At 39.2% G+C, this 26,598-nt stretch overlaps 1 protein-coding gene across 2 annotated transcripts in view; it reads right to left on the bottom strand.

Annotated features, from left to right (window-relative positions):
* The window catches only part of LOC124630992 (ecdysone-inducible protein E75), an 88,920-nt gene that overhangs the window by 10,948 nt on the left and 51,374 nt on the right, over positions 1–26,598 (bottom strand). The window contains exons 1-2 of one of the 2 annotated variants that reach the window (XM_047165058.1): positions 3,760–4,135; positions 796–884 (exon numbers count right to left, since the gene is read on the bottom strand). In XM_047165058.1, the coding sequence (XP_047021014.1) occupies positions 796–884; positions 3,760–3,874 (204 nt within the window). In that variant the 5' untranslated portion in view covers positions 3,875–4,135. Of the gene's footprint in view, positions 1–795; positions 885–3,759; positions 4,136–26,598 lie in introns of those variants that run through there. The other variant, XM_047165057.1, reaches the window with a different exon arrangement.

Genomic DNA, 26,598 nt, shown 5'->3' with positions numbered 1-26,598 from the left:
AGGAGTCACGTGCTGCATACTTAAATGTTTTATGAACGTCGACGCGGCCCTACAACGGATATTACTTTTATTTACAGCTATTATGATTGACGTGAACTATTTGTCACTTTAACCTTATCACTAATATTCGTATTGGCCGGTGTATCCGCATACCTATACATGAATGCAGGTTTGACTTATATGAACTGATCAAATATAAATAGCGACAACCGATTCCCGTGTGATTGTTCCACGCAGGTATTGAAAATAAAATGTTTAGAATTAGGGCGCAGGGGTCTGACCGTCGCCCGACCGAGGCCAGCAGGTACCTACCCGTACCCGTTGACCCAAAAACCATTCCTAATAAAAGTTCACATGAGTTTTTTTACTTTTAGTTTTTTATCCATTGTGTGACAAATGAATATTGTGACGCCGACTTCAAAGTGAATCAAATTAACATTTAGTAAGGTCACCTGGTTGGTGTTTGTGCAGAGAGTGTACAGAGATTGTGTTCCGCGTGTGGTGACCTTGGAACTGGTACTAACTGGCACCTGCAGTGGAACAACAGGGGCGGAGGGGGCACTCTCATGTCACCCGTACACGTACTTCCTGCTTCAGCAGCCCAGACTACCCGTATGCATTACTCAATTATAATGGGACATGCTCTGAGCGTTTCCCTTCGGAGCTATTTTAGTTTAACGACGCACTAGTGGTGGCAGTGGTAACGAATTATACGTAGGTGCTGGTGAGCATACTTATACGACGACTTATTAATATTACTGTTATTACAATTATTTACAAATAAAGGATATTTACCTTGCAACCTTCACAGGAATGCACGCCGTAATGAAATCCACTAGCTTTATCACCGCAAACGCGGCAAAGCACCGTAGTGCCGTCAAACTCTGCAACAAAACACAAGAAACGGTTAAAGAGAGCTACACTCGTAATTCACGATAAATTTTATGGGCGTTTGAAAGATTACGGCGTTAGTTAGCTCGTGCCAAACATCCTGAGTTGTGTTACAAGGCGGCGAGTGTAACAACAAGCGAGAGCACGTGACCTCGCGCCATGTGCCGCCGACGTCCACATACTCACGCATCACTCATTTCTGATGAGCTGATCAGTCAGTAATTTAGCATATTTATCTACCGAAACCCAATAAAACAGTTATTGAGAAATTTTCAGCTTAATTTCATAGATTTTAACGTGCCTTTCATTCTGTATTTTTTTTTGTCTAAGAGTTCTAGTTAAGTTTATTAGTTTATATTTAAGAACTAAGGTATCTTAAAAATAAGAAACCGTCTATAAACTCGCCGCTCAATGTAGTTAAGTCTGATTTTATCAGTTGCAGTACACGTGAGGCTTGATCGCGTGCTTATTAGCTTGGTTTTCGTTTCTACTCATAACATTACCTCACGATAAGAGATTTTGCAAGCATTTTTATTGCTTTCTGATTTGTGTGAAAATTAAATGCATAATACCTTTTTACTGCAGCAAAAAGTGAATTGCTATGTTTGTATTGACATTGAATAATACCATTTCAAGTAGATATTGGCTGTATGAATGCTCATATTGTGATGCATTGTAACGCAGTTCTCATATTGCGTGCCTCAAGGTGACAGACAGTTTAGAAAGTTTCTCAACTACAAAGTCGATGACCCCATCTTCGTAACAAGCAACAACGTAACCAAATAATAACAAAGTTAGTCAAGCACGTTAGCTACACGTAATAATGTCATCCAATATTTACTTGCCTAAATAGGTCAGATTTAACGAGTATCTACAACATTATTATCCAATAAGTTAATTGTAAAGATAATTAATACGGAAGCGTTATCGCCGAGAAAAGACAAATTTGAAAATCATTAATGATGTTGGTCATAATAGTTAATAGGTCAGTGATAGGCAGTGAGCAACAACAGGTGTGCCGGGCAGGCGCGGGGCCCGGCGCGGGGCCCGGCGCTCGGCGCGACCAGGAACTGGTTCAGCCGCCCCGGACTGCTCTCACTTTCCTCTTCCAGCCGTTTGTTTATTTGTTAAGGGAGCTCGCCTTTTGGAAGAAACTTTCTATTTCTGGCGTGCACCACTCGCCGCGGGTCGACGTTCGACGCCGTCGCTTTCTATAGTTGTTACTTTCTTTTTTCTAGAGGAATTATATGGTCGCCCTCAAGGCAATAATTTCGGCCTCATCTCTCGCTACACTGTCAGTGCACAATGATGCTCACACCGGCTGGTGGGGAACACAATAGAACAGGGAAAGCAACGTGAGACGTAACTAGTGCAGTTGCAACAGAGTCAGTAGCGTGCAGCCATTTCTCCTCGTATGATGCAACGCGCGCGTTTTTCTGGGTGGCGTGTGTGAGAGTCGCTCGTTCGTTACGTCAATTAAAAGGCGAGGAAAGTGCGCGAGAAAGTCTCTCGTCCACGTAACGCGAATGCCGACCGAGCGTGCAAAACACTGACGCGGCTATTCCGACCACTGCGGATCTGTGTCACGGCGATGTTTGTTTGTAAATACTTTGTGCTTGACACCAGTCAAAATCACGTTTAAAACTTCTATTTCCTTGTCATATAACACGTCTGTTTTATGAATTCCTCGGAAGAGTGGTTTCTCTTATTTGAGTCTAATAATTGTTAATTAACCTTGAAGTCTTACGGCTACGACTTGTTGATCATAAGCGATGTGCGAGGAAATTATCTTGAGTTAGGTACCTGCATTCAGTGAAAAGTAAAAGTGGCGTGGTGAGGCAGTGGTTGTCGCCACGTTGAACCTGCTCGCACGCACCTATTACTTGATATTACAACTTTTCTTACATCATGGGAAAAGAAAAAAAGATTTAAATCATTATTTAAAAATTAGAAGGGGTTGTTAGCAATATCAGTCGTGTAACTTGTGTAACGGTTAAGCCTTTGTTATTTACAAAGTTTCACGGGAAATAGCAGGGAGGTAATCGATAAAGAGCGATAAGATCATTAGGAATCGATGGCTAATGATATAGAGCCCCTGCAGCCGCGACTCGCCCCACTGATTTGTCCTGAGAACTTAACTGTTAACATTGTTGTACCTACCTCGCGTATTGTGTAATGCAATTTTGATTGTTTTCGTTGAGCCCTTTCGAGCGGAAATGTTCAACAATTCATCAATCACATATTCGTTCTGCAGATGATTTGACATTCGATTGTAAATTATTTCGTCGGTATATTGTTAGTATTGTACTCTTTCATTTTTTTTTTAATGAAATCATTAATCAGATTTTCTGAATTCGTTGCAATTATGCTGACATGAAATTTTATATTGTAGGTAGGTTACATTGTACAAACACGGAATAAAGTATTAGTCACATCTGACATTGACAATGACCTTATTTTGGGCAATTTGAAATACAGTAGTGTATACCCGGTGATTTTTTATCTCATTTGGTTCCTATTTTTATTCATACTTTGAATACCTATATCCAAAAGAGAATATGGGACAAATATAAGAATATCATAAAATGTAATCAATGTTGTTAATGTAATCGATTTTAATAGTATGTACTACCTATGTATTTTTTTAAAATCTAATAATAATGAGACCTACGGTTTACGTAAGAACCATCGAAATAGCGTAAGCCATAAGCTATATGTGTCAATGAAAACTTACGTGTATTAAAGACAGAGTACAAAAGTAATTGTCTAACACAAATTCTATTGATAACAAATTAAGATGACAACATATTATTACAACATCGATAATGTTTTAATGTAAATAAATAAACAAGTAAAATTATTGTCTACCTATATGCAATTCTGGTTCCCGTTCCTTGTGCGCCGGGCTCATCATGTTATGGTCAGCCGGCGTAGGCGCATCGTAGCGCCCGTAGCTGCTATCAGGAGACATCACTAAAGTCATTTATTTATGTGTACTTAAAAACTAATTATTTAGTCCTCGTCCGCACTGCACTACACGTAAACCACATAGAGCCCGCTGGCTTCAGACATGAAACGTCCTGCGCGCTGTAACACTGAATATAGGACAGGAGTGCATGGGCCTGGCGCGCGGCCGGCACGTCGAGGGATGAAGGTCGCTCGTCCCGCGATATAGCCGCTGCACGCGCCGCGTGCGTCTCACTCGAGCTCGATCGACGAACTGAGCGAGTGCCGCGCGCGCTCCTGCTCGAAGCCACGCGAGTCTCCCCTTAAGAGTGAAAGTCTGCAAAAAGATCAGCGCTTCGTGCGATACAATCGGTTCGACGGCGAAGCGTAGCTGGCTAAGCGAAATTCGCCTTTATCGTTCGGCTAAGCCTGTCGTTCTGCGCTTCGTAGCGAGGATCGGCGCGCTTCGAACTCCGGTCTCCGAGGTCATTGCCGCGCCAACAGTGGACCAATCACGAGCACGCTCAGACGTGCGCGGCGAGCGATTGGATGGCTGACGGCTCCGCTCCCCGCGGCCCGCGCTCCAGCGCGAGTTCGAAGACCCGAACCTTGCGGCTCACCGCGGCCAAGGTCGCGCGAGAGCGGCACCGACAGAGAGACCAGCCGAGTGTTCGAGTGGGACGTAGCCGCTGCCGGTTGCGTCACACTACAAAAATATTTTTGGTGATGGAACGCGAGTGAACTTGAACACGAAATCGAGCTAATGGATGGCGAGCGCGGTGTAGGTCGCCGCGTGACGGACTGACCCGCTGCCGCAGCGCCCTGCTTGCCTGCTTCCCTCTCAGCACTTCCGGGGTTTATGATAACACCCACTTGCGTACAGGACGATCTACAACCTTCGCTACATACACAAACACGCGCCTCATCATTACTACACAGTAATGTAGTAGTTAAGTATTACAGCAAAAATATTTTTTTAAACCAAACGTAAGACATACCCAAAACGTGATAAAATACCGTGATAAGTTTATTTTTAAGCTAAATTCTAACTCTGAACACGTGACGAGGAAGATAGGGAAAATCATTACAGGCCCTAACTAAATTATTAGAACAGAACTCCTATTGTTATAGTTATTGTGACTGCGATTAAAACTAGCAACATCATAAGGAACTTTGTGTAACTCAGCATAATACATGTTACCTACCTTCTTGTAATTGATAAACAAGTTTCTTTTAACAATAGGTACATAAACACGACTTTATATAACACTGACGTTACCATTGTTGTGATAGCGGAAGATTCATTCTTATGTAAAGGAGCATTAGGTGTTTATTCGCTTGAGCAGGTGGTTATTTACGCGAGATAAAACGAGTGGCGGTGGGCGTCGCGGCGGGTGAACGACCTGGAAATTTTGGCGCAGGCCGGTCAAGGCCACCGGCACGCGGCGCGCAGGCGCTCTTCCACTCAGCCCACTGACACTGGACTCCACTAAACTTCTTTCTCTCAATATTTTTTCCGGCGACACAAATTTTGTATCGCCCAGCTAACCGAATCAAAACAGCTCTCAATTTCCTGTCTTCAGTGGACAGCATTATTGAAGTAGTAAAAAAATTGGCACAATAATACCTAGGACGTCAACAAATTATACTGTACACAAATTGTTACGCAATGCTTTCGGGCTAAATATAATTAATACATTATAAACATTTTCGTTATTATTCAAGATGTTGGTAATCAAGTTATTTTGAGAGAAGCAATAACAAAGTTAGTCCGAAATGGTCTACATAATATTTTTGACACACAGGAGGCCAAATATTTTTGCAAAGAAGAAAAAAGCTTCGAAAATGTATCAATATTGGCAAATCAAGGAAACAAGAATCACCTATTTAAGCTCTAAAATATTTTCTATGGCTTGAGTAAAGGGTTCCAATGTGCTACTGAAAGGTGTTCAAGTTTTTTCTTAATTTTTTACCGTGGTTATTTCGCTTCAATACTTTCCCTTTTGCACAAAAGGAAATATTTTAAAGGGTTTCGCAAATATCCTCCCACGTGTTTACTTTAACCATTTTTTGCCTAAGGCAAAAAAATGGCAAGTAATGTAATTGAAAACACATACTTGATATTATTATTTTTTAATACTTTTTGTAGTAACTAAGTAACTATTTATTTAATTAATAATGAAGAATGACTAGTGATGACGAAATTGAAATTTCGTAAACAAAACACACCATTCGTAATGTATTCGTTGTCTGTTTTAGTTATTGAATTCAAACTTTCTCAACTTTTTATTTTGTAATTATTTATGACGATTTAAGCTAAGTATTATATTTGTCCCTTGATCTCTGACATCAAAAGCAAATACAAAAAAAGCGAATGGCGACATGTGCGCCGATTAAAACGTGAAAGTGAATAGGAACCCAGTTTTTTACTTCCTTCCGCTGCCCTCACTTTTAATATCGGGGTGCGAATATCAAATTTCGTAGTCGGCCCCTTACAGAAACTGTAGCAGTGGACGAAACGGACTTTAGTTCAGTTGAAATAGTGTTTATATTCCAATGATCAGATCCGTCAAAAAACTTAAAGCCGGCATCGTCAGTCGGTAGCCACATGTATACATAGTTTTGTATTGTTCATTGTGACCGCAGTTGGTGAGACTTGATGATCCCGATTGATTGGACATTTTTAACGAAACATGTAAAAAGTAGACCGTATGCCATATTGTTTGCAATTTATGGTTTCGTGTTTTTTGTTTTTCCGTAGCAGTTTTGTATCCCTGTTATACATTATAGAATCCACATTATTACAAAACTTAATCCAAAATAAATGGTGGAAAATTATTTGCTAAATTCTAGTTGTAAATCACTGTACTTAACATTTTAGAGAGGACAACAACACTTAGTTTGAATTTGTAATTATATGGCTCGCCAATCCATAGCTTTAACGACCATTATTTAAAAAGTCGTTTAACAAATAAAAGGCAACAATAACAAGGGCCGGTCGGCCTTTCCTGGCCGGCCGAAGGACACAGGGACAAAAGCGAGCGTGCCTGCCCAGCCTCCGGCCAAACGGGACTTAGCACTTTATTTACTACGCATCTATTACAGAAACCCATAAATTAGCTTAACAACTTCTTATAGAATGTGATCAGTGATCCCTTTTCACAACTGACAACCGCAAGGGCAATTTGAAATATGATCCATTACAATATGAATGAGTAAATATTTGAATACGCAAATAGAAAAGTGACGTGATGTGTTGTGACGATTAACTTTTGTATCCATAATTTGAAGTGTTTACGTGAGAGAATATTATTATGGAATTTTGTAAAAAGAAAGATTTTACTCAACGTCGATTAGAGTTTAATTGTAAAAGTTTAATTCTCAGCGCGATGCGATGTAAAAAAATAAGTCGCAATATTATTGTAATCGAATGCTGGCCTGGATTCGCTGGAAATTTCTACGAAGTCACGAGGAGCATCGTTGGCAATTCGGTCGGGACGGAGTGGAGTCCGAATGTTTGCAGCGGACATCGCGCGGTCAAGGTCTCGCTGAGACGGCGATTACACCCGACGCGCATCGGAAACTCGACCCGCCTGCCACACCGATTGTTATTGTAGCCTTATTTAGATCATTATTTATATAAAAATCATTTTGTAACATTTGATTGAGGGAGTTTTTAAGTATCTAAAATTGGTCTAGTCTGCCAAGCCGCTGAGCTTAGGGAATTTAAAAATGATAGGTTTTTTGTCTCTAATATAAGAATGAAGAAGACTGAGAAGTTATTTTGCAGAGGAAGTTAACATTTATTTTGCTTTGTGATACCGAAAACAAGTTCATTTTCCAAGAAAGATGAAATATTTCTAGGTAGTTACATGTATTTATGCGAACCAATAGGTACAAAAGTTGTAAAAATCAAAATGTATGTATCTAGCGGTGTCGAGAGGCGAAGAGTCCCGAGTTGTAGCGAGTTTTTCCGAAGCAGTGCGAGGTCAGCATGAGTCAATTACCCCGGGCGGGCTGTTACGGCGACGACGCCGTCGTCGACGACATACACTGCACCCGCGCAGCCCATACAAGCTCATTACAGCTCAGCTACACCCCACATATTTTTATGATATAATCGAAATCAAAGAGAATATTGTTTTGTTCTATTCCATTATTTCCTTGTTAAATTCACATGACATAACACATAGGAATTATGGTTTATTGGCGAATTGAACTGATACCACTTAACGTGATTGATTATTTCAAAATCAATATACGTTTATATTATGTCAGGAAATAATTCATTACTGTATATTGTATTTCCTACATATTTAAATTTAATACTGCAGGTATATCACAGTATTTGTCCGGCAGAGTATTATTACCGTGAATAAGCAAGCATGACATACAGGCCGTGTGATCCGGACGCTCTCAATCGTAGTTGACCTCGGCTGATTCGGCAACCCGTGCCAAGGCCAAGGTCAATTTGTCGGGTGTGTTCAATTAATAGCTGAATGCGGTGACGCCTGGTGCCCCACCGGCCGCGTCCGCCCAACATATCGCTTTGTGTGGATCACTTCAACACAATTAATTCAACGCAGACAACACGGCACACAATGCTGCTCAGTTCTCGATTTGGTGGCAATCCCTATAAGGAACTATAGAAGCCTAGTCAAAATGCAAACAAAACTGACCTGGTACTTGTTTTAAAGATGCGTAAAATAATTAGGATAACTTGAAGGTAACACTCCGTAGAACATCTTTTTATTTCAATGTTTTCTTCCACTTGGAATAGGATGACGTAACGCGACCTTCGGATCATGGAAAAAATAATAATATAACACGCAAATTAGAGGTTACATTGACCCCGACGTGATTCAATACTTTGTGCTCATAAATTGTATGTAGAACCTAATTATGTCTGATATTTTTATTCTAATGATGTTATTTATATTTCGACAATACCGATCGGTCTGTCTACGTAGGTTGTCTAATAACACCAACCTCTAAACATGTGAACGGCCCCGCCAAATAAACTAGGAGCACTTCCTCGTTCGAATATCGGAACATGTCAATGTCAAACTGTGCTGATTTAGCCGCAATGTCAACCTCAAGGTAACGCCGACATGAGGAAATTTGATGTTAACCGAAACTAATTGTGCTGAACATTACGTGCAACTTTTGGCATTTATATTTGAAACAGTCTACTTCAATAGCTTAATGTACAGCCTTACATTTGTGACAAAACAATTTCCTGTACCTGTATTATATGTAAGTAAAAGGTTAATTAAGATGAGGAGAGCCTTGAAATAAATCAAGTTATGGTAAACAAGAAGGGTAAATTAAATATTTTTATGTTTGTGGGTAGGTTTCTGTTGATGAAGGATCCTTTCTCCTTTCGGTCACCTCACCTTGATATTTGCATCAAGGCGAGACTTCCTGCTCTGTCAGAGGACGTCTGCATATTCTGTACACATCCTACTAAGCAATGCGGAATTAATATAATTGCTGCTTTGGCTTTGATCAACTTGGTATAACTTTAAACAGACAAAAAAATAGGACAACGCATGTTCTCCATCGTTGCATATCGAGCGAAATGGCAAACGCGCTAAGTAGAGCATTAAAATCGGCTATTGGTCCAAGTCTGTAGAGCTTTGAGGTTGTTTAATTATACGCTACAATAACGTAACGTACAGCGAAGTATAGGAGAGGTGTTGCGCAGCGGGGGCTTGCGTAATCAGAGCATCGCGGAGTCCCCTGCGTGGAGTGATGCGCCTCGTTGTATAATGTTGGTGAGGCGCCTCGAGAGCACTGCGCCCGCGCCTCGTGGCGCTGCAATGCGTTGCACTACTCACCTACACTCCACACTGTGCGCAACAATGAGGAAGTGTAGGCCGAACATTTCCTAGTGTTACATTTACCTGCCCTCATGTTCGGCCATTCAGAGAATGCGTTCCTGACACGTCGCGATTGAACTGACGACGTAACTACATTCATTGATTATTGATATAATAATGTTGTTTTAATGCTCCTCAATTGTTAAAACGGTAAACAACCAGCAAAAATATTTTTATCGTAACTGCAACGCCATTGCAAAGTTACGTCGTCAGTTCAATCGCGACGTGTCAGGAACGCATTCTCTGAATGGCCGAACTATAGCTCCATAGACCGCTGTTTGACTTGTATATGATCATTTTCAATTATTCGTTAAACACTAAAGATTTTAACTATCTTATTGACTAGATACTGCGTAGTTTTTCAAGTCAAATATTTAGGTTATGTAAGCAGTGAGGCGCTTATTTTTTTTGTTAAATCGATGTCAGCAAAAAAGTCAACATGTTATTCTGGATCAATCTGAATTTCTTACATATTCGATGATCGACTTGAACTCGAACTAAATACGTTAAATTTACATTTTGATGAGATGAAGTTAGAGTCTCAGTTCCCAATCCGTAAACAGATTTAAATAAGTCAGATCTATTTCCTTTAACAAATATGATTTTCATCAATTCCGTTTTGATTTAAAGTATCTACCACCATACATTGTGTAGGTGTATCTACTACCTGCTAACTAATTGTTGTTTATTTCTATTTAAGTTTTTTTAATTACTCCAATGTTATGCAACTACATGAAGATGGCACATTAGTAAGATTTGTGTAAGTAGGTAATATGTGTCTATCTATATATGTCACTATCATCAACGTATTGCCACTTCCTTCTCGTGAATCTACTTATCTATCGAAACCTTGTCTAGTAGTATCATTTTGTAATCCATCCGTTTAGGTTATCTCTTATAAATATTAATTTCTGAGAACATTTTATGAATTGGGGAAAACGCACGGGAAATGTGGCACGCGGCAAAAAGTAGCGGCCGGGGGCCGGCGGGGCTGAGCCGCGAAATATTGCGCAGCATTAACTCCTGAAAACGTGTCCGAAGAAAGTTCACGGCCGCGCGTTGACGCTACCACCTGCCGCGCCCCGCGCCCGCACCGCCGACACCCGCCAGCCTCCCGCGCTCTGCCGCGCTGCTGCCGCGGCCCAGCCAGCCCGATCCATCGTTATTGCTTCCTACATGAATAACCCCTTACAGTTACAGTGAGCCATATCAGTCCCGTAACACTAGCCAAAGACGATATGACCTTCTGTAAGTATTACAAATTATCAACATGCAATACCTATCTACGCACTTATAAAAAGTATGGTGCAACGTATTGTTAGTTATCGATATCTATCGCAAAAAAATTGACATCCTTAATGTTTTATCGTTTCGCTATCGCAGTTCAAGGCCTCGCGGTGGCCGATAGGAGAGGGTTATATTTGTGTATGAAGGATGATCGATTCGCTTGTAGCACATGATATCTAGGCTGGCAGCAGGAGCTGTGAGATAGAGTGGGCGGCGGGTAGGGGCCGGGGAGGCATCGTGGCCTTGGCTCGTTCGTTGGCCGCGGCGGGCGCGCGGCTCGTGTACCGGCCGCGATAATTTCGGCAGTTGCGCGCACGAGTCTACTGACCCCGTCGTCGTTGTTTGCGACGCAAATGATCCCCTTGACTTTATTTAAATCACCCACTCCGTCAACCGCTCTAATAGATAGAAAATAAATATTAAAATGTCACTCTGTTAGACCAAAAAAAGTAAATCGATAGAATATCCATGCATTTATACACAGCCATGTATATTTTTTTGTTTTCTACCAGAAATTGTTTGATTACTTGCCACAAAGAAGTGTAAATGACTGATTTCATACTTTAATGTGATCGATACCTTATAATGACAAGTGTGAAAAGAAAACTCAGTAATATGTAGGTAAGCTTCATAACAATCAGTAAATAAATAAAATCATTTTCAAACCAGCAACTTTCAGTATGTCTTCATAATCAGTAGATTCGATAACATGTATGATTTAGCTGAGTTACCCGTATGGCTTAGCATTCAGTGAAACGTTGGATTAAATTAATTAATTGATCTTAATAACGCGTTTGTTTCTTCATTTTTGACTCAAATATTCGTCGGGATTTATTATCGAATGTTGAAGTGAAATATTACTACGAGAGTATTATGCTCCTAGTCAATCCTCATGCGAATGATATTTGTAATACATTTAAAATTTAAAGAAATATGTGTATAGATAGGGTTCGCATGTTTCTGAAAAAATTGAACTTTTTATATTTTTCTAGAAGGCTCTACACTATCTGGCGTTATTTTTGTTTTATTTAATAATAGTAGGCAATTCCATTAAAGTACAAACCGCACCCTTAGAATGAAAGTGACTTAATTCAAAATTCCTGTAATACTCGTTTTTGCAATAAACTGACCTTAAAAAGCATAATCTATAACCCTGTAAATAAAAAGAGACCTATTTCTAACTATAACAGAGACTACGCTTATTTCGGTCTCTTTCACTGGTTCCGCTATTCGTTTACGCATATTGTGTGAAAGAGCCAGAACTAGTATTACGTCAGATGCGCTTGCGAGTGAACATGTAAAACATCGGCGAATCTCAAAAAGTGTCCGTTTATTGCGAATACTGCCACGGTAAGTTACACAATATTTTTTGCCATAAAGTGACATTTTGATTAATACGTCTTTATAAAACAAAATATGTAGGTAGTATTCAGTGACCTTTTAAGGATTAGGTCTATTTAGTAAAAAATAATTATAAAAGACAAACGACACTTATAATAATAGGTCTGTCTATGACTAAAGGCATATTCATTATTTTTGTTATTCTTAATATTGAACCTGTTTATTACTAAAATTAAAAAGTTTAAGTTGTAACTTTTTTGGAATATGCCCCTATAATATTAAAGTTGTGTGGTATGTTAAGATATTTAGGTACACAGAGCCACACATCAGTGTATTCAGATCTGTGAATTTCTACAATTTATTGATCGATGCTCACCTTAAACTTTTCCAACACGGTACGATTTTATTAACCTGATGTGGCTTTTTTCCTACACCGTTTTACTGCACTCCAACCCGTATGCATCCGACAGGACACCCGCCCACTTAACATAATTGTATTGGTTTTTATACCAATACTTTAGCATCCTAATGATATCGCTTGGGAAGTTCTTGATATTTTCTCCATTTTCACCACAATTTTCTGCATAGGCAGTCGTAAGATACGAGGTCGAAAGCCTTGGAGAGGTCCAGAAAACATGCATATACAGGTGTTTTCCTACTTGTATAGTATTGAACAGTCTGTTTGAGCCATAGTATAGCTGTTTCCGTGGATAAGATTGGCTTAAAACCAAACTGGGCATCGTTAAGTATTAAGTACTTATCCAGCTGCTGGTCAATCAGACTATCCAACACCTTTGCAATGATGGTAGCCAGGGATATAGGCCTGTAGTTGCTCTTTTTACTCGCATCTCCAGTTTTATTCTTAACAATAGGCACAACAATAGTTTTAAGTAAATCCGCTGGAAGATACGAGTGACTCAGGCACAAGCTAAAAAACATTGCTAGCACTCGCGGTAAGTGCTTACCAGCATGCAGCAAATGCTCTATACTTAGGCTGTCATGACCCAGCGACTTGCCTCTCTTTAAGTTGCGTATGACAGTAGCTACCTCCCTGCCACTAAACCATCTGTGTGGGTGGGGGGGTCTGAAGACATGCCTAATAGGCATGTCTTCAGACCCCCCCACCACCTCAAGCCCACCAGACGACGTACCCAGGGGAGACCCAACCCTAAAGGTTCTACTAAATAGGTTGGCGATATCACCAGGATCACTAAGGCCATCAATACTCACAGGCAGACCCGACCTTTGATTCAACCTGTTCGTGGCTTTCCAAAAACTACCATAATTCTTTGCGTCATGATGACTTGCAATGATGTCCATTTTTATTTGGTCCTTATTATTTTGGCACCATTTCAATTTACTTTTAAAAACCTTTCTACTTTCCACCATTTTTTCATATAAATCACCATTTTTCGGTCTACCAAACAACGTCCAGGTTTGAAAATCCGAGCCTGTCTGTGTGCGTCCTTCACATGCTTATTCCAGCCCGTTATGTAACTCTTTTTGCGCTGTAATCCGTTCTTACAGTTACTTGCGATTGCACCTTCATAGAGTATACGCACAATTTCCGCATAAATATTGTCTAAAATAGTTTTATTTATTTTTATTTTATTTTATTTATTAAGGCAAACCAACAACATATACACAAAAACAAGTATAGTTACAAAATTTCTTACGTAAGTATTTACTGTGTGAATATGTCACTTACAGGTATGCACACCATTTACAATAAGTTACAGAGTTATACTTATTTATACCATTACTGCAGTCAAAACTATGGAAAATGTTCCTTAATTCTACATCTAGTTTTACTACATTCAGTAAATTCTAAGGGAAAGTCTACATTTTTCAAGAGATCATTACAATAATTGCTATATAACTCAGTCTGCTGCAAAGCTCTGTCACCCCATGTTACTTTGTTACATTTAGGAAGTGCAACTTTTGGCCTTAATAACTTAAGATCACACTTTATAATTAGAGGTAAATGGTCCGACCAAGACACGTCATAGAGCACACTAGCGTCTCTAACAGTGTTCCACGCCGCGTCTGTCACTACGCAGTGGTCTAACCAACTAGTAGAACCATCTCAACTAGCACACTAGTGGAAACAGCAGTTCTATTTGGCAACTGTTAGCTGTACAGTAGTGCTTTAGGGGTTCCGAAAGTATCTTTAAGTTCTATTATTGCTTCTGTAGCTGCTCATAGCTGCTCATAGCTGTAAATATCACTAAAGGCAGCAGAAACTGAACCAAATGTCACTCTGGGTTTTACAAGAGATCATTCTACAACCCATTTGCAGCCTACATCTTTAAAAGAGAGTTCAAAAAATTATGTTAAAGGTTAAAGCTGCTAAAAAGTTTCTATTGCCGCTGATGTACGCGTTAGAACTGCATAAAGACGCTAATTGTAGACTTTTTAGCGGAACTGTTTAAAAGATATATTTATCACTTTTCTGCCACTAAAGGTTTCATTGCAGAAGTGATTTGTTATTTTGTGCAGACTTAAGTAGGAATTTGATCCTCTGTTCTACTTATAGCCAACACAAGGCTCCACAATAGAAGCAGGAGGTCAATAGACATTGCCTGCTCATTTGGATACATTCTGTTATTTTATTCACAAACACAAGCAAAGGTCCCGTAGATTTTGTTTTCTCAATTACTGATAACGAATCAGTTACTTGAATAAATGTTATTAAGACTGAAATAAATAAATACATTCAATTTTTATAACATTGCATTTTAATTTAATACCCTATGTCCAAATAACTTTCAGTATGACAGTGTCTTATTATTTATTGTGTCTACGGAATTATTACCAATATGTGTCATAAACAGACTTAATTCTTAAAAAAACATAGAATGGAAAACATAATTTTGAAATAAAGTGACTTAATTTGAAACTACTTTATATTTTATGTTAAAATATATATAAAAAAATACTATAAACATAAATTTGCATTGTCATTGTGATCTCAAAAGGCTAATCCACAAATCTGGTAAAAATCAATAGTAAGCCATTAAAAACGGAAGAGATATATTAAGATGTATTAAGTAATATAATTTTTTGATGACGATTTTGCTCATTTCCCACAAATTGCATTTTTTGGATTCGGTCACTTTCATTCTAAGGGTGCGAAACGTAGTTCGCGGAGAAAGTGCTGCGCATTACCTATAACCAACTTTCATTTTATAAGAGACCGGTTTCGATAACTTTTTTCTACAAAGTGCCCCACGCTCCGCATGGTATATGCATAAACGGACACATAATATAGTATTGTTATTTTATGCATTACTTTTATTGATTAAAGATGCCAATATTTAATTAATATTATAGTTTTCTACGCCAAGTTCATAGAAACAGTGGAGTTATCGATAGTTGTGGCGTGGCTACTAGATGACTACGTGACAATTTCAATTGCGGCCAGGTTAAATTTATTCGTGTTAAGTATGGCTTTGGTAAGTCGCAGTCCATGAAGCTGATTAACATCATTTACTACGACCATTCTGCGTAGGATGCCACAGCCATTATTGGAATTGCTGTAATTACACTACAGTAGAGAATAATCGGCTGTCTATACATGATACCTTCTCATTTAGTCTTTAGTAGCGGGATTGAAGTGTAATATCACGCACAGTGACCTCTTTGTCAACAAAAAATAACAATAAAGCAGTCATTCAACTTGGCAATATGTATTATTAAAGGTAGTTGGAGGCGATGTGGAGTTTTCTTTTATTTACCGAAAATAATACAATGGATAATATTGGAGCGGTTTCGATTTTCGCCAATCAATAAATTGCGTGGTCGTCATTGTGAACACACTTCCTCGTCTCCCAGCTGGCGGAGCGACGTGGCATCGGGTGCACCTTGTTATTAGTAAAAAGTGGATCTGTACAATCATCTGCATTTAAATATTTTCGGTCCTTTGTGGTATGTTTTTTATAAGTGGTATATTAGTGAAGTATTGGGTACGCATGCCATACGCATGGCTGCCGCGTGCCATCCGACGCATGTTTGTGGCTTGTGTTTGGTAATAATAGTGACGTAATGGTATGCCTTAATTTTGTTTTATGTATTTAAATTGTTACATAAGATTCGGGCTTATGGGGCAGTAAATATAGGCGAAGGGAATCGCATTGGGGACGTGGGACTAGCGGAGTCGGCGACCGCGCGCCCGTGCACTCAACTCTGCAAGTGCGTGTAACGGTGCACCACGTTCTTGCTGTGCCACTCCACATTGATAAAACTAGAAAAGGATTTCTGCTAAAAACTCTTATAAACATCGAATCAAGGATATTAAAAGTCATAATCTTTTCGTCCGTCCCGTCTTGTGTTCTAACTCGAAAGAAACCCACATCACACAAAAGCAGGTAATTGTGTCATTGATTACATGGAAGTCGAATGACCGCAAAATCAAAAATTCATTGTATGTCATACAAAAAAATCCTTTTTGACTTGGCAAACTGTTTTAAAGTGTTCCTGGCAAATCACCTTAAATGTCAACTTCATAGAAAAAGTTTTTGTGATTTTTTTTTTGTTTGGTCACAATTGTCTTAAAGGGTCTTTTCTCCAGTTGAATGCATGTATTGTTTTTACGAAGGTCCTGAGCGGTTTTGTTTAGAGATTTGGGTTAAGGAATATTGTTGCCGGTCGGGTGAACGTAAGTATCGTGACCCATATTGTCAATGGATCAAGGAGCAACGAGCAAATTTGATACCATCTGCTGACTAAACAATAAATCTAAAGAAATCGCTAACCCTTACTCCCAACTTCCTTTCAAATTCGATTTTAAAGGTTGAAAATTTTTACAATCCGCGTAAAAAATGCAAGCAGAATGGTGCTCTTCTATTGTCAAAAAAGCGCGATGCGATTCGACCTACCCTTTCTTTTCATCTCGGATTTCAAGAACAGGTAAAGTCCAAGTTTTTGCTGGCTTTACATTATTGTGCAAGTTTTGCGATATCTAACTCTTCTGATGTACAAAAAATAAACGATTGTTTAATCGAAACCATTTTGGAGACAAAAAATTCGAGGATTGAATCTTTTACAAAAGTTTTTTAACTTCCTTTTGTTAGTTCAGTTCGTAACCGACATTCCCAGATCGTCGATGTATTGTGTCGATGCTAAAAGATGTCGGCCGAGGGATGCCCTTACAAATATTCCTCTTAATGATAAAATATCAGCGGGATACCGTGCAATATTTTCACAATATTGTATTCTCATAATTTAGGTTTTATTTTGAAATTCTTTAAAAAAGTTATATTTACACGATTGATAGATATGGTTTTTTATAAATTTTGCGAAAGCAACGATATTTTATATTTTGCATAAGGGACTGTATCGCTTAAAGAAGAGTAGATCATGTAAAACAACAATTTGAAAAGAGAAAAAAAAAAACTTTTTCACAAGGAGCGCAACAATAGTCCAGTCCCTTGGTAATTCCGCTATTTAACGACAATTTTGTATGTGGTAACTTTAAGTAATCAGCACCCAAATAAAGTAATGATTTCTATAGTGTTTTGTGTTGGCGATTTGTTTTCAATAGCTCGGCGGGATTCTCGGACATTACTTGTAATACAAAGGTTGGTAACTTGTTCTTTCAAGAGAATTTCTGTTGTTTTCCTCAAGGTGCACTCGGAACAGGCGTGGCAGGGGCAATGCGAATATCCATAATATTATGTATGCGTATGGAGTCCAGTTGGCATTAGTAAGCATGATTGCACGACAATCGCGGCGTGATGACGGCAGGCCGCGAGCCGCGAGCGGGCATAGGGCGAGCCCCGTTAGGACGGGGTGACTGACTCCACCACTGCAACCTGGTGCATTGTGCTCTAACGAGAACACACCATTATGTGCAATCATATCAAGCGAGCCAGCTAACTTTACCTCCTTACGAACTAACTTGAGGACGGCCGTCGGTCGGTGACACTTACCTGTAACAAGGAAAATCAACAATTGTAGCACATTGCCTTTATCATAATAATTCAAACGATGTCCAGAGTAAAGTTAAATTAAACTGCTCACAATGGCCTGGACAGATAGTCAGGAAAATGTACAATGAAATAAGCTTTGGTCGTTATTTTTATGGTCTGTGTCGAGGCAAACAACGAGGCCATTCACACTCTACATATCACTTTATATGCTAATAAAGGTATTGTTTCTAAGTCAAAGTCGATTAAGTGGCGCGCATACATTACATACTATTTAATAGAATTTTGAAGTGATAAATTTAGTATTTTTCTGTGGTGGCACAGGAAGCGGTAAGGTCAACGCACGAATTGATGTCGTTCACTGGCGAAGGTGGCTACTGAACCTGAGGCGGGCGTCCTTGAGCCGCCTCCGAAATCGCCAATAACCAACACAGACATGGTTACTTCACATCTCACCGTGCTGTAACGAGCACACACAGCCGCTATATAGCACAAGAATGTTCACCCACACACGCGCAAGCTTCATCAGACGCTGAATTCGGCTGCTAACACACGCAAGCATAGAGTCAACGAACCGTAATGTGAAAAATGATTCGTATGTGAAAATAACAAGTCACATTTATCAACTGTAGCGGTGGAAAAAATTAATACACTTACTTAATATCGAAATTACATCAAGTTAACCGCGAGTGACGTAGTCCTGTAGTCACGTTCGTAGCGTTTACTAAACATGTGACACTGCTCAGATCGAATCAAATCGTTTCGGTTTATAGAGATAGCGTCGCAATTTGGGGAAAGGACTCATTCATATGTATCATTATAAACGATCTGACCGGAATCTGAATCTGTCCGGAGACGTTGCACAAGCGTTCTATTAATACAATCTTCCTAATTATTGCGAAAATGATGACTTTTTTATTGTTAAACTTGGCATTGAAATGAATCTTAAACATATTATTGTATGTATTCGTACACTCATACACACACAAGACAGACAAAAGCTCCGTCTTTGAGGTTACAGATTTCAACTAAGTATTTAAACAGGCAAATCTGAACTCAAAGACGGAATGACTAATTTCCGGATAAACTGCGATTAGTAATAGAACAACCGGTGAGGAGCCGAGGTCGGCGGGTAATAATAAGAGTTATATATTTGGTGTGTGAGGCCTCGGGCCACTGACCGCTGCCGAATCTCAAGGTCTGCGAGCATCGCGCGGTAAACAAGTGCGACGTACCTATGTACACGTACCATGTAGCATGACTTATATTATCAAACCTGCCTACTACACGTGATCTAATGACAGCGTTACCAATTCATTTCACATTTCACTGATAAAGCCCTGTCTTTGACCTTTAAGCCGCCTATCAGCCTACTTAATACCTCTGCAAACGTCAATAAGTGTGTTTGTTGTTTTCTAAGAATTTGTTTACGTGACTAGAAATGGGTTGAAATACTTTTAACGTACTGGTTTTTTATAAACACACATTGAAGACGCAATTTATGTAAAATAAATTTAGCCTTGAATTGAGAAATAGACATAGACTGCCAAAAGTTCAATATCGCATGTAAATTCAGTGCTATCTTTATACATAAGGGTCACATATTGCTGAATGTTCGTATTCAGTAGAGCATACATAATGTCGATCTAAAGATCTTTAACATTAAGTACATTTCAGCATACACCACAGTACTATTTGTTTTTTTTGCTTTTAACCATCGTTCTCATGATTTGTCAAGTAACACTTATGAGATATGGTTCAATGTATGGTAATGTTTTGACATAGTACGAACCGGATTATAAAATTCAACGAATCAAGATGTCATAAGTAAAATTAACATTTAAACGATGTAATTATAACATAACCAGACGTTACCACATCATAACATAAGCTGTGCTACGAGATTGCTACGGGATTGCTACGCAGTGCTACGCTTGTAGACCGGGCGGAATGAAGTAGAGCGGGAGAGAGTGGTCAACGAACCGGACATTTTCGACTCAATGTCTCTGGGAAAAGCGACCGCCACAATTTGGGGAAATGGCTCATCGGTTACGGGGCCGACAATACGGGGGCCGCGGCATGCTTATGTTACATTTAACCTAGAATATTTTATCAGTTCTTTTGGTTTGGTTTTATTTAAAATATCCAACAAATGTAGACATGACTTCATGACTGTTTATCGTCTATTGTTCCAAAAAAATATGTGAACAATGCAATACGTATTTTCTTTCTTAGAACAGCCAACTACGAACATTCTAAAGCGTACGTGTATGTCGAATTAAATTATTTTTATCAAGTTCAATGACATTTTATCATTTCTCCTTGAATTTATCGCTATTGTCTGCCAAATAATTGACATGCCAAACTGTATTTGTAATTTCTACAATGAAGTAGAAATCTTTGGTAAAATTTATTTCATATTATGTCTTTTTAAGCAGAAAACTATTAGAGTGGCGTGAGTCAAAGCGAGCATGACGTAACACACACATTCTAGTAGAAAATAAGAAGTGGTTAGTGGCGGCGCGCACATGTCGCAGTCAATGCCCGTGGAACTTGATCTTCGGCTAGTTGTTCCTGGTTCACGGTACGTCACCTGCGGTACCATGCGATCGAGTGTCATACAAATTAGCGCGATTTTCAGGCGATTGCGCGACAAAGTGCCGACACTGTCGTCTGATGTCGATGCCCTCTTTGAACTTTCCACTCGTTAAACTTGATTATCGACACACGATCAGCGTAAGCCGAGTTATACCGATTATGTAACAGGTGACTCGAGTTTCTAAAACTTATAACATCGATTTTGAGTGTTTATCATATTTTACGATGCACATTCATAAGTTCATAACATTCAACTTTTCTTTTTATGTTGCAACGAAATATGATTATTGTGATTAAGTACCAGATGTTGTATCAAATGGAATTCAAATATAGAATTCAGTATGATCCAACCAAAATATTTTCCCACACTAAAGTTTCCCCCCATTGTGCTGTTAATCCAATCTGCAGCTAGAAACTATTTTCCCGTCACGTGCGACTGCGCGTGCACTAAAACTTGGCAGTATATATTCATTTTCCTATATAGCATGTAGGCAGTACATAGGTAACGTCCATATACCGGTTTACGTGTTCCATAGTTGCTCGTAGATAATGTCATACGCATGCGTGTCGCGTAATCAGACAGGATTCGCACGGTGGCGAGTGCAAGCGATGCATCGCGGGGTGCAGCGTGCGAGCGGGACGGAGCGAGTTCAATGGTATTTGATATAGTGCAATGGAGTTCTTTAACCCCTTAGCCTACCTGCGATTCTTGCGAATGAGGCAGTCCGGCCGTTGTCCCTGACTGCACCACTATCAAGCACGTATCTTTATAGGTCGCTGCTAGGCGCGGTACCGATAGCACAACAACACTACTGATGCACAAATCTACTTCATTTAATAAGATACTATTTTTAAAACTAATTACGTTTCTTACACTTCTTGTTTATGTTAATTCTTCAAATTCATTCTAACATAGTTTACTTAAAAAAAACGTTTAATTATTTTATATATTCTTGTCTGAAAGTACATAAATTGACTAACACTTTAGTGAGCATTTTTTGATTCCAAAGAATTACTTCGATTTCTACATAAATATTAAAATTATGCAAAATAAGTAAATGATTTCGACTAGACTTCTAACATCATTGATTTAATTGCTTATTACAAGTTTTTTTTTTTAATATAAACTCAACAATACTTAGGAAAATGCGAAAATAATATGATCGCAGTATTTGCAGACTGCAAACTAGTGATGTAACCAACTGGTCATGCCAATCACGTCGGTTAGTAGCTAGTCGCATGTCAACTATAATCTAGGATTTTAAAAATTCGTAGCAGGTGTGTAGGAGGGGATCGCGACGTGGCGGGAGGGGTGAGGGGCGGTACTGGACTGGTTTCCGTTGTTTCGCAATAATGCGGGTTCAATGACGCCTCCGTACTTATAATTGCCGGCGTGTCATGAACGAGCAGTCGACCCCTTCACTCGGGCCATGTGTCCGGCCCTGAAACATCTTAACCAGTGATAACGTAAACTGTTACGCTCTACATACGGCGCGGGATAAAAAAGGAGCAAAGCAACCAGTCTCGATCGTGCCAAACCAACTGTAACCGTTTTACCAGATACCAATACAACTAAATAGTCATTCATTTATACGACAGTCAATGGAGTTCGTACTAGAATTTATTTATTTGTGTTTTTGAAAATTTTAGTGCGTTCTTTCAAACCGAACAACAACTTTATCTAATGTTTCGTAAATAGAACACGCTTCCTAATTATTGACCTTAACTTTCGTTTATAATTTATTATAATTGTTGTCCAGAGATAAAACTTCGATTGTTAAGGGCAAACAAGCTCCCAAATAACGACACGCTATTCATGCTGACCTATAAAACTGATAACGCAGAAAGTAAACAGAATCAATAAATAATTCATATTATACCGAATAAATAGTAATATTGTTTTGATATTGACCTCTTAAACTACGTTACTTTAAATCTACAAAATTGTGAAGTTAGAAATGCTTTATTTATAAATGTGTAAGCCGTCACTGGTTCGGGTGTTTTCAAGACGACTGAACTGAGCAAGTAAAATGTGTTGAAGTAGTTAGTCGTGAAAGCTGTAAGTTGAACCGGTGGCGGCGCCGCGGCGTTGACCTCGCGCCGCGAACGACGACCCACCGCGCGCTCGTACGCCGATACAACCAATTTATATTTCAAATAGTCTAGCTAATAGTCACACCTGATATAATACACATGTTAATAACTGCATATTGCCTCGATACAGCTACCCCAGCCGCTACTAAATAACGACCATTACAGAGGGCTTCATGTTGCATGTAATTACGATTACCTATACCGATACGATTTATGGCTTTGCAATCATTAAAGTTTTATAATTATTATACGTATGTAATAACAAGTGTTATTAATTTATTAGCAACTGCTGTTTGTTGAGTATATTTTGAGTGAACACGTGAGCTTTGTGAACACATTACAATATGAGTTGGATATGTTGCAGTTGTGTTGTTGTGGTGTGCAGCGCAGTGTTTCGTAACTGGCGGCCGTGGTCGATGACTCCGAACGTTCTAGTGCTCACATCTCTCCGCGTTACGTAACCGCGAGAAAGTTGACATCCGCTTGTAGAACGTTCCGGCCAACATTTTCAGCCGAGAGTCAACGCACCGCGATGCACCCCAATTAGCACCGGCCGTGCATCTCCCTCAAATAACGCATACTTGTGTTCCACACATGAAAATGTCGTAACATATGAAATACCATTAGAGTTTCAAGTTTCCATCCATTTCAAAATAAGTTTGATAAAATAAACTTTGGTTTCTAAGCCCGTATATTTATCGGTCAATTAATAACCAAATCAGTTATCAGTATTTCTATTTGGACAACTGTGAGTAACATTGCAAGCTAATAGAACACACCGTGACGTCCAACGATGTACTTCCTGAACAACATAATTTTAATATTACTAAATGTGTTGACATTCAATGTTACATATGTCCTGATATAAGCCATAATAATAATAACTCGAGGCCGTAATAAAATGTCATTGTCACAACGTTATCAAAATCGAGGACATTTTTATATAATTCTGGGTCATTGTACCGAAGCGATGTTTTGTTCAGCTTATCGTAGCTATGCTATCGAGCTAGCAATGTATGTCACTGATAATGTACTGTAGCCTGTTCCTTTGTTTGTTTCAACGAAAATACTTTAACTTGTATAGTTACACTGTGGTTTCTGTCTTCGAAGGTAAACGTAATGAATAAACATTATTTCATATTGTTTTGTCCGCAATTTTTCAGTGAAATTATCAAGATTGCTAGCAAAGCATACGGTACTTATTTGGTCGACGTGTCTGACAGATATGTTTCAAAGCGTCCGTGTCAATGGACTTCTTAGTGAATTGTCATGAGTCAGGCTTGACGTACCATCACTGTGTAGCGGAATCTACTGTGTGACAGCCAACATTAACCGGCGACGTCGACACATGTACAGGCCGAACTCAAAATAATTATGTCTTCACACATATTCTAAATGAGCGTGAAAGAGCGAACTGATGAGGATGACACACTGATGAAATGGATCTTTGTAAGTGATTTACAGAAAAGAGAGAGGGTGACCATAAACACGAGTGTGCAACTGCAACTAGAACTTTACTGTACCTTCAACTCAGGTTCACTTACAAAAAGATTTCACATTGTTTTAAATATTTAATGTGGGCATTTTTTATAATTACAGTTTCGTAGGAAAATAATCCATTGTTGCTAAATTACCTACACCGTTAAAGACAGATTGTGTGGCTGACGCATTGTTTTTATGAGTTATTTTTATCATTAATTTAGTTGTCACATACGCGAGACTACGTTACACTACAGGCTTAAGAAATAAGTCATTGTAGTTCAGCGCTTAGTACGTATAAGTATTATTATATTGTGTAGCGAGGTATCGCGATGAAGCCGGCGTCGAGGGTGACTGACCCACTCATGGTAGATATTTGTACAATTGTGTTTGTAGATTCGCTCCAAGGACGGCGTTTACGTCACCCGGGGTAATCGACTATCACGGTATGATAGAGATCGTGGCACTCGAAAATTATCTTTATTTCATTCGAATAAAGTAACAAATACTTATGTACGGAGAATAGCGACGCTGGAGATAGAAATGTAGATTTGTTAATTTGGAGAGACTATATTCTAGAGGTCAATAGTACCGGATGAAATCAATAACCACATTGCTACGTTCTATAAATATGTATGATGATCCAGGGACTTGCTTCAAATGTTAACGATCTATTTATATGGTGATAAACTTGTTATAGATATTGTAGATTAGATCGCGTGCAGTGCACGTAGCTGAAGTGGAGTCATACAGTGTCGCACGGCGCGGCTGCGGGCGGCGCGGCTGCCGCGCGACAATGCGACGACCAGCCGGTCATTAACCCTTCGCACCCGCCGCCGGCGTGCACCCTAACGCACAACCCTCCTCCCGACGTTTTCCAGACAACTTTTGTAAATACCCACGCGCCTTACTGTCCCCAATCGCTCTTAGTGGCAAAACTATGCGCCGTATTCATTATACATATTTGGTGTCTTAAGTATTGTAGTAAGCGAGTGACTAGGTTTAGGTAACCGCCTACGATACTACGATGTTACGTGTGACTACAACCAAAAGAATGACAAGAAACGTTACGCAAGCTATTAATGCCGATGACATTATTGTTACGTAAATAGAAGAAGCGCACTGTTTTGTAGGGCAACACCCTGTACATGATCAGATCTCACAGTGTGTCTGAAACTTCAGTTATATATAGGCTGTTCGAGCTAAGTTGGCTTAGCGAAGGATATTGTAATAGAAAGCACAGTTAGTTGAATGGTGATTACGGTCAGAATATGAGTGATTCGAAGGCTGCTCATCAATTCAGGACATGTCAGTGGAACCTATAGGCACGCCTGCACAGGATTGTTCTAGACTAGACTCATACGACATACAGTTACCTAGCTAACGGCACCCAACCGTTTCCGCGTTCACGCAATCCCATCACCATTGTGATTTATTAATAAATATAATATATTTTAAGTTGCACTTCATTATGAATTTATGGGAAATAATTAATAAGTACTTATTTAGGTATGGTACAATTTTTTATAATATAATAGACTCTGGTTTCCCAATTAGCATTTAACAATTAAGGTGTATTAGAATCTAATCTGATACAATGATAGGTATTGGTAATGGTATTACTCATGCGTTATTTATATACAAGCATTTAAGTAGTCAATATTTTTTTATATAATCAGTTATCATTATCATTAAATTAATGCTCATTCGGGTCACTTCCTGTAGGTACCTTAAATTGTAATCAGTAATTTTAAAATGATAAACAACTTCCTACTTTTAGTCTAGACACAATAAAATCCAATAAGAAATAATTAAAACATGCCTTATAAGACCATTGAATAAGAATTCAAATAGTATAGGTAATCCTATTGGTTTCTGTAAAGCGGAAAATCCGCGCACACAAATAGGGCGCATAAAGTTGTCTAAATGTCTGAAATGCATAACTAACAAGTGTGTAAGGTCGCAGCGCACGCTTTTAGTTTTCGCGCCACAGTTAGCCGATATAGGGGAGTCGTGCACGCATCGGCCGGGCAACGACCGCGGGAACTTGTAACTACATCCGCCCGCTCAGAACCGAACAGACGTAACAGCGCCTCCGACTAGCGCACTTACGACGTTGTTTACCCGCGAGCACTCACTGAGCGCTTTGAACC

Source organism: Helicoverpa zea, chromosome 6 (assembly GCF_022581195.2).
Source record: "Helicoverpa zea isolate HzStark_Cry1AcR chromosome 6, ilHelZeax1.1, whole genome shotgun sequence".
In the NCBI taxonomy this organism is placed as follows: domain Eukaryota; kingdom Metazoa; phylum Arthropoda; class Insecta; order Lepidoptera; family Noctuidae; genus Helicoverpa; species Helicoverpa zea.
Note: the sequence above shows the minus strand (reverse complement) of the source record. Positions and strands in the feature narration are given on the sequence as shown.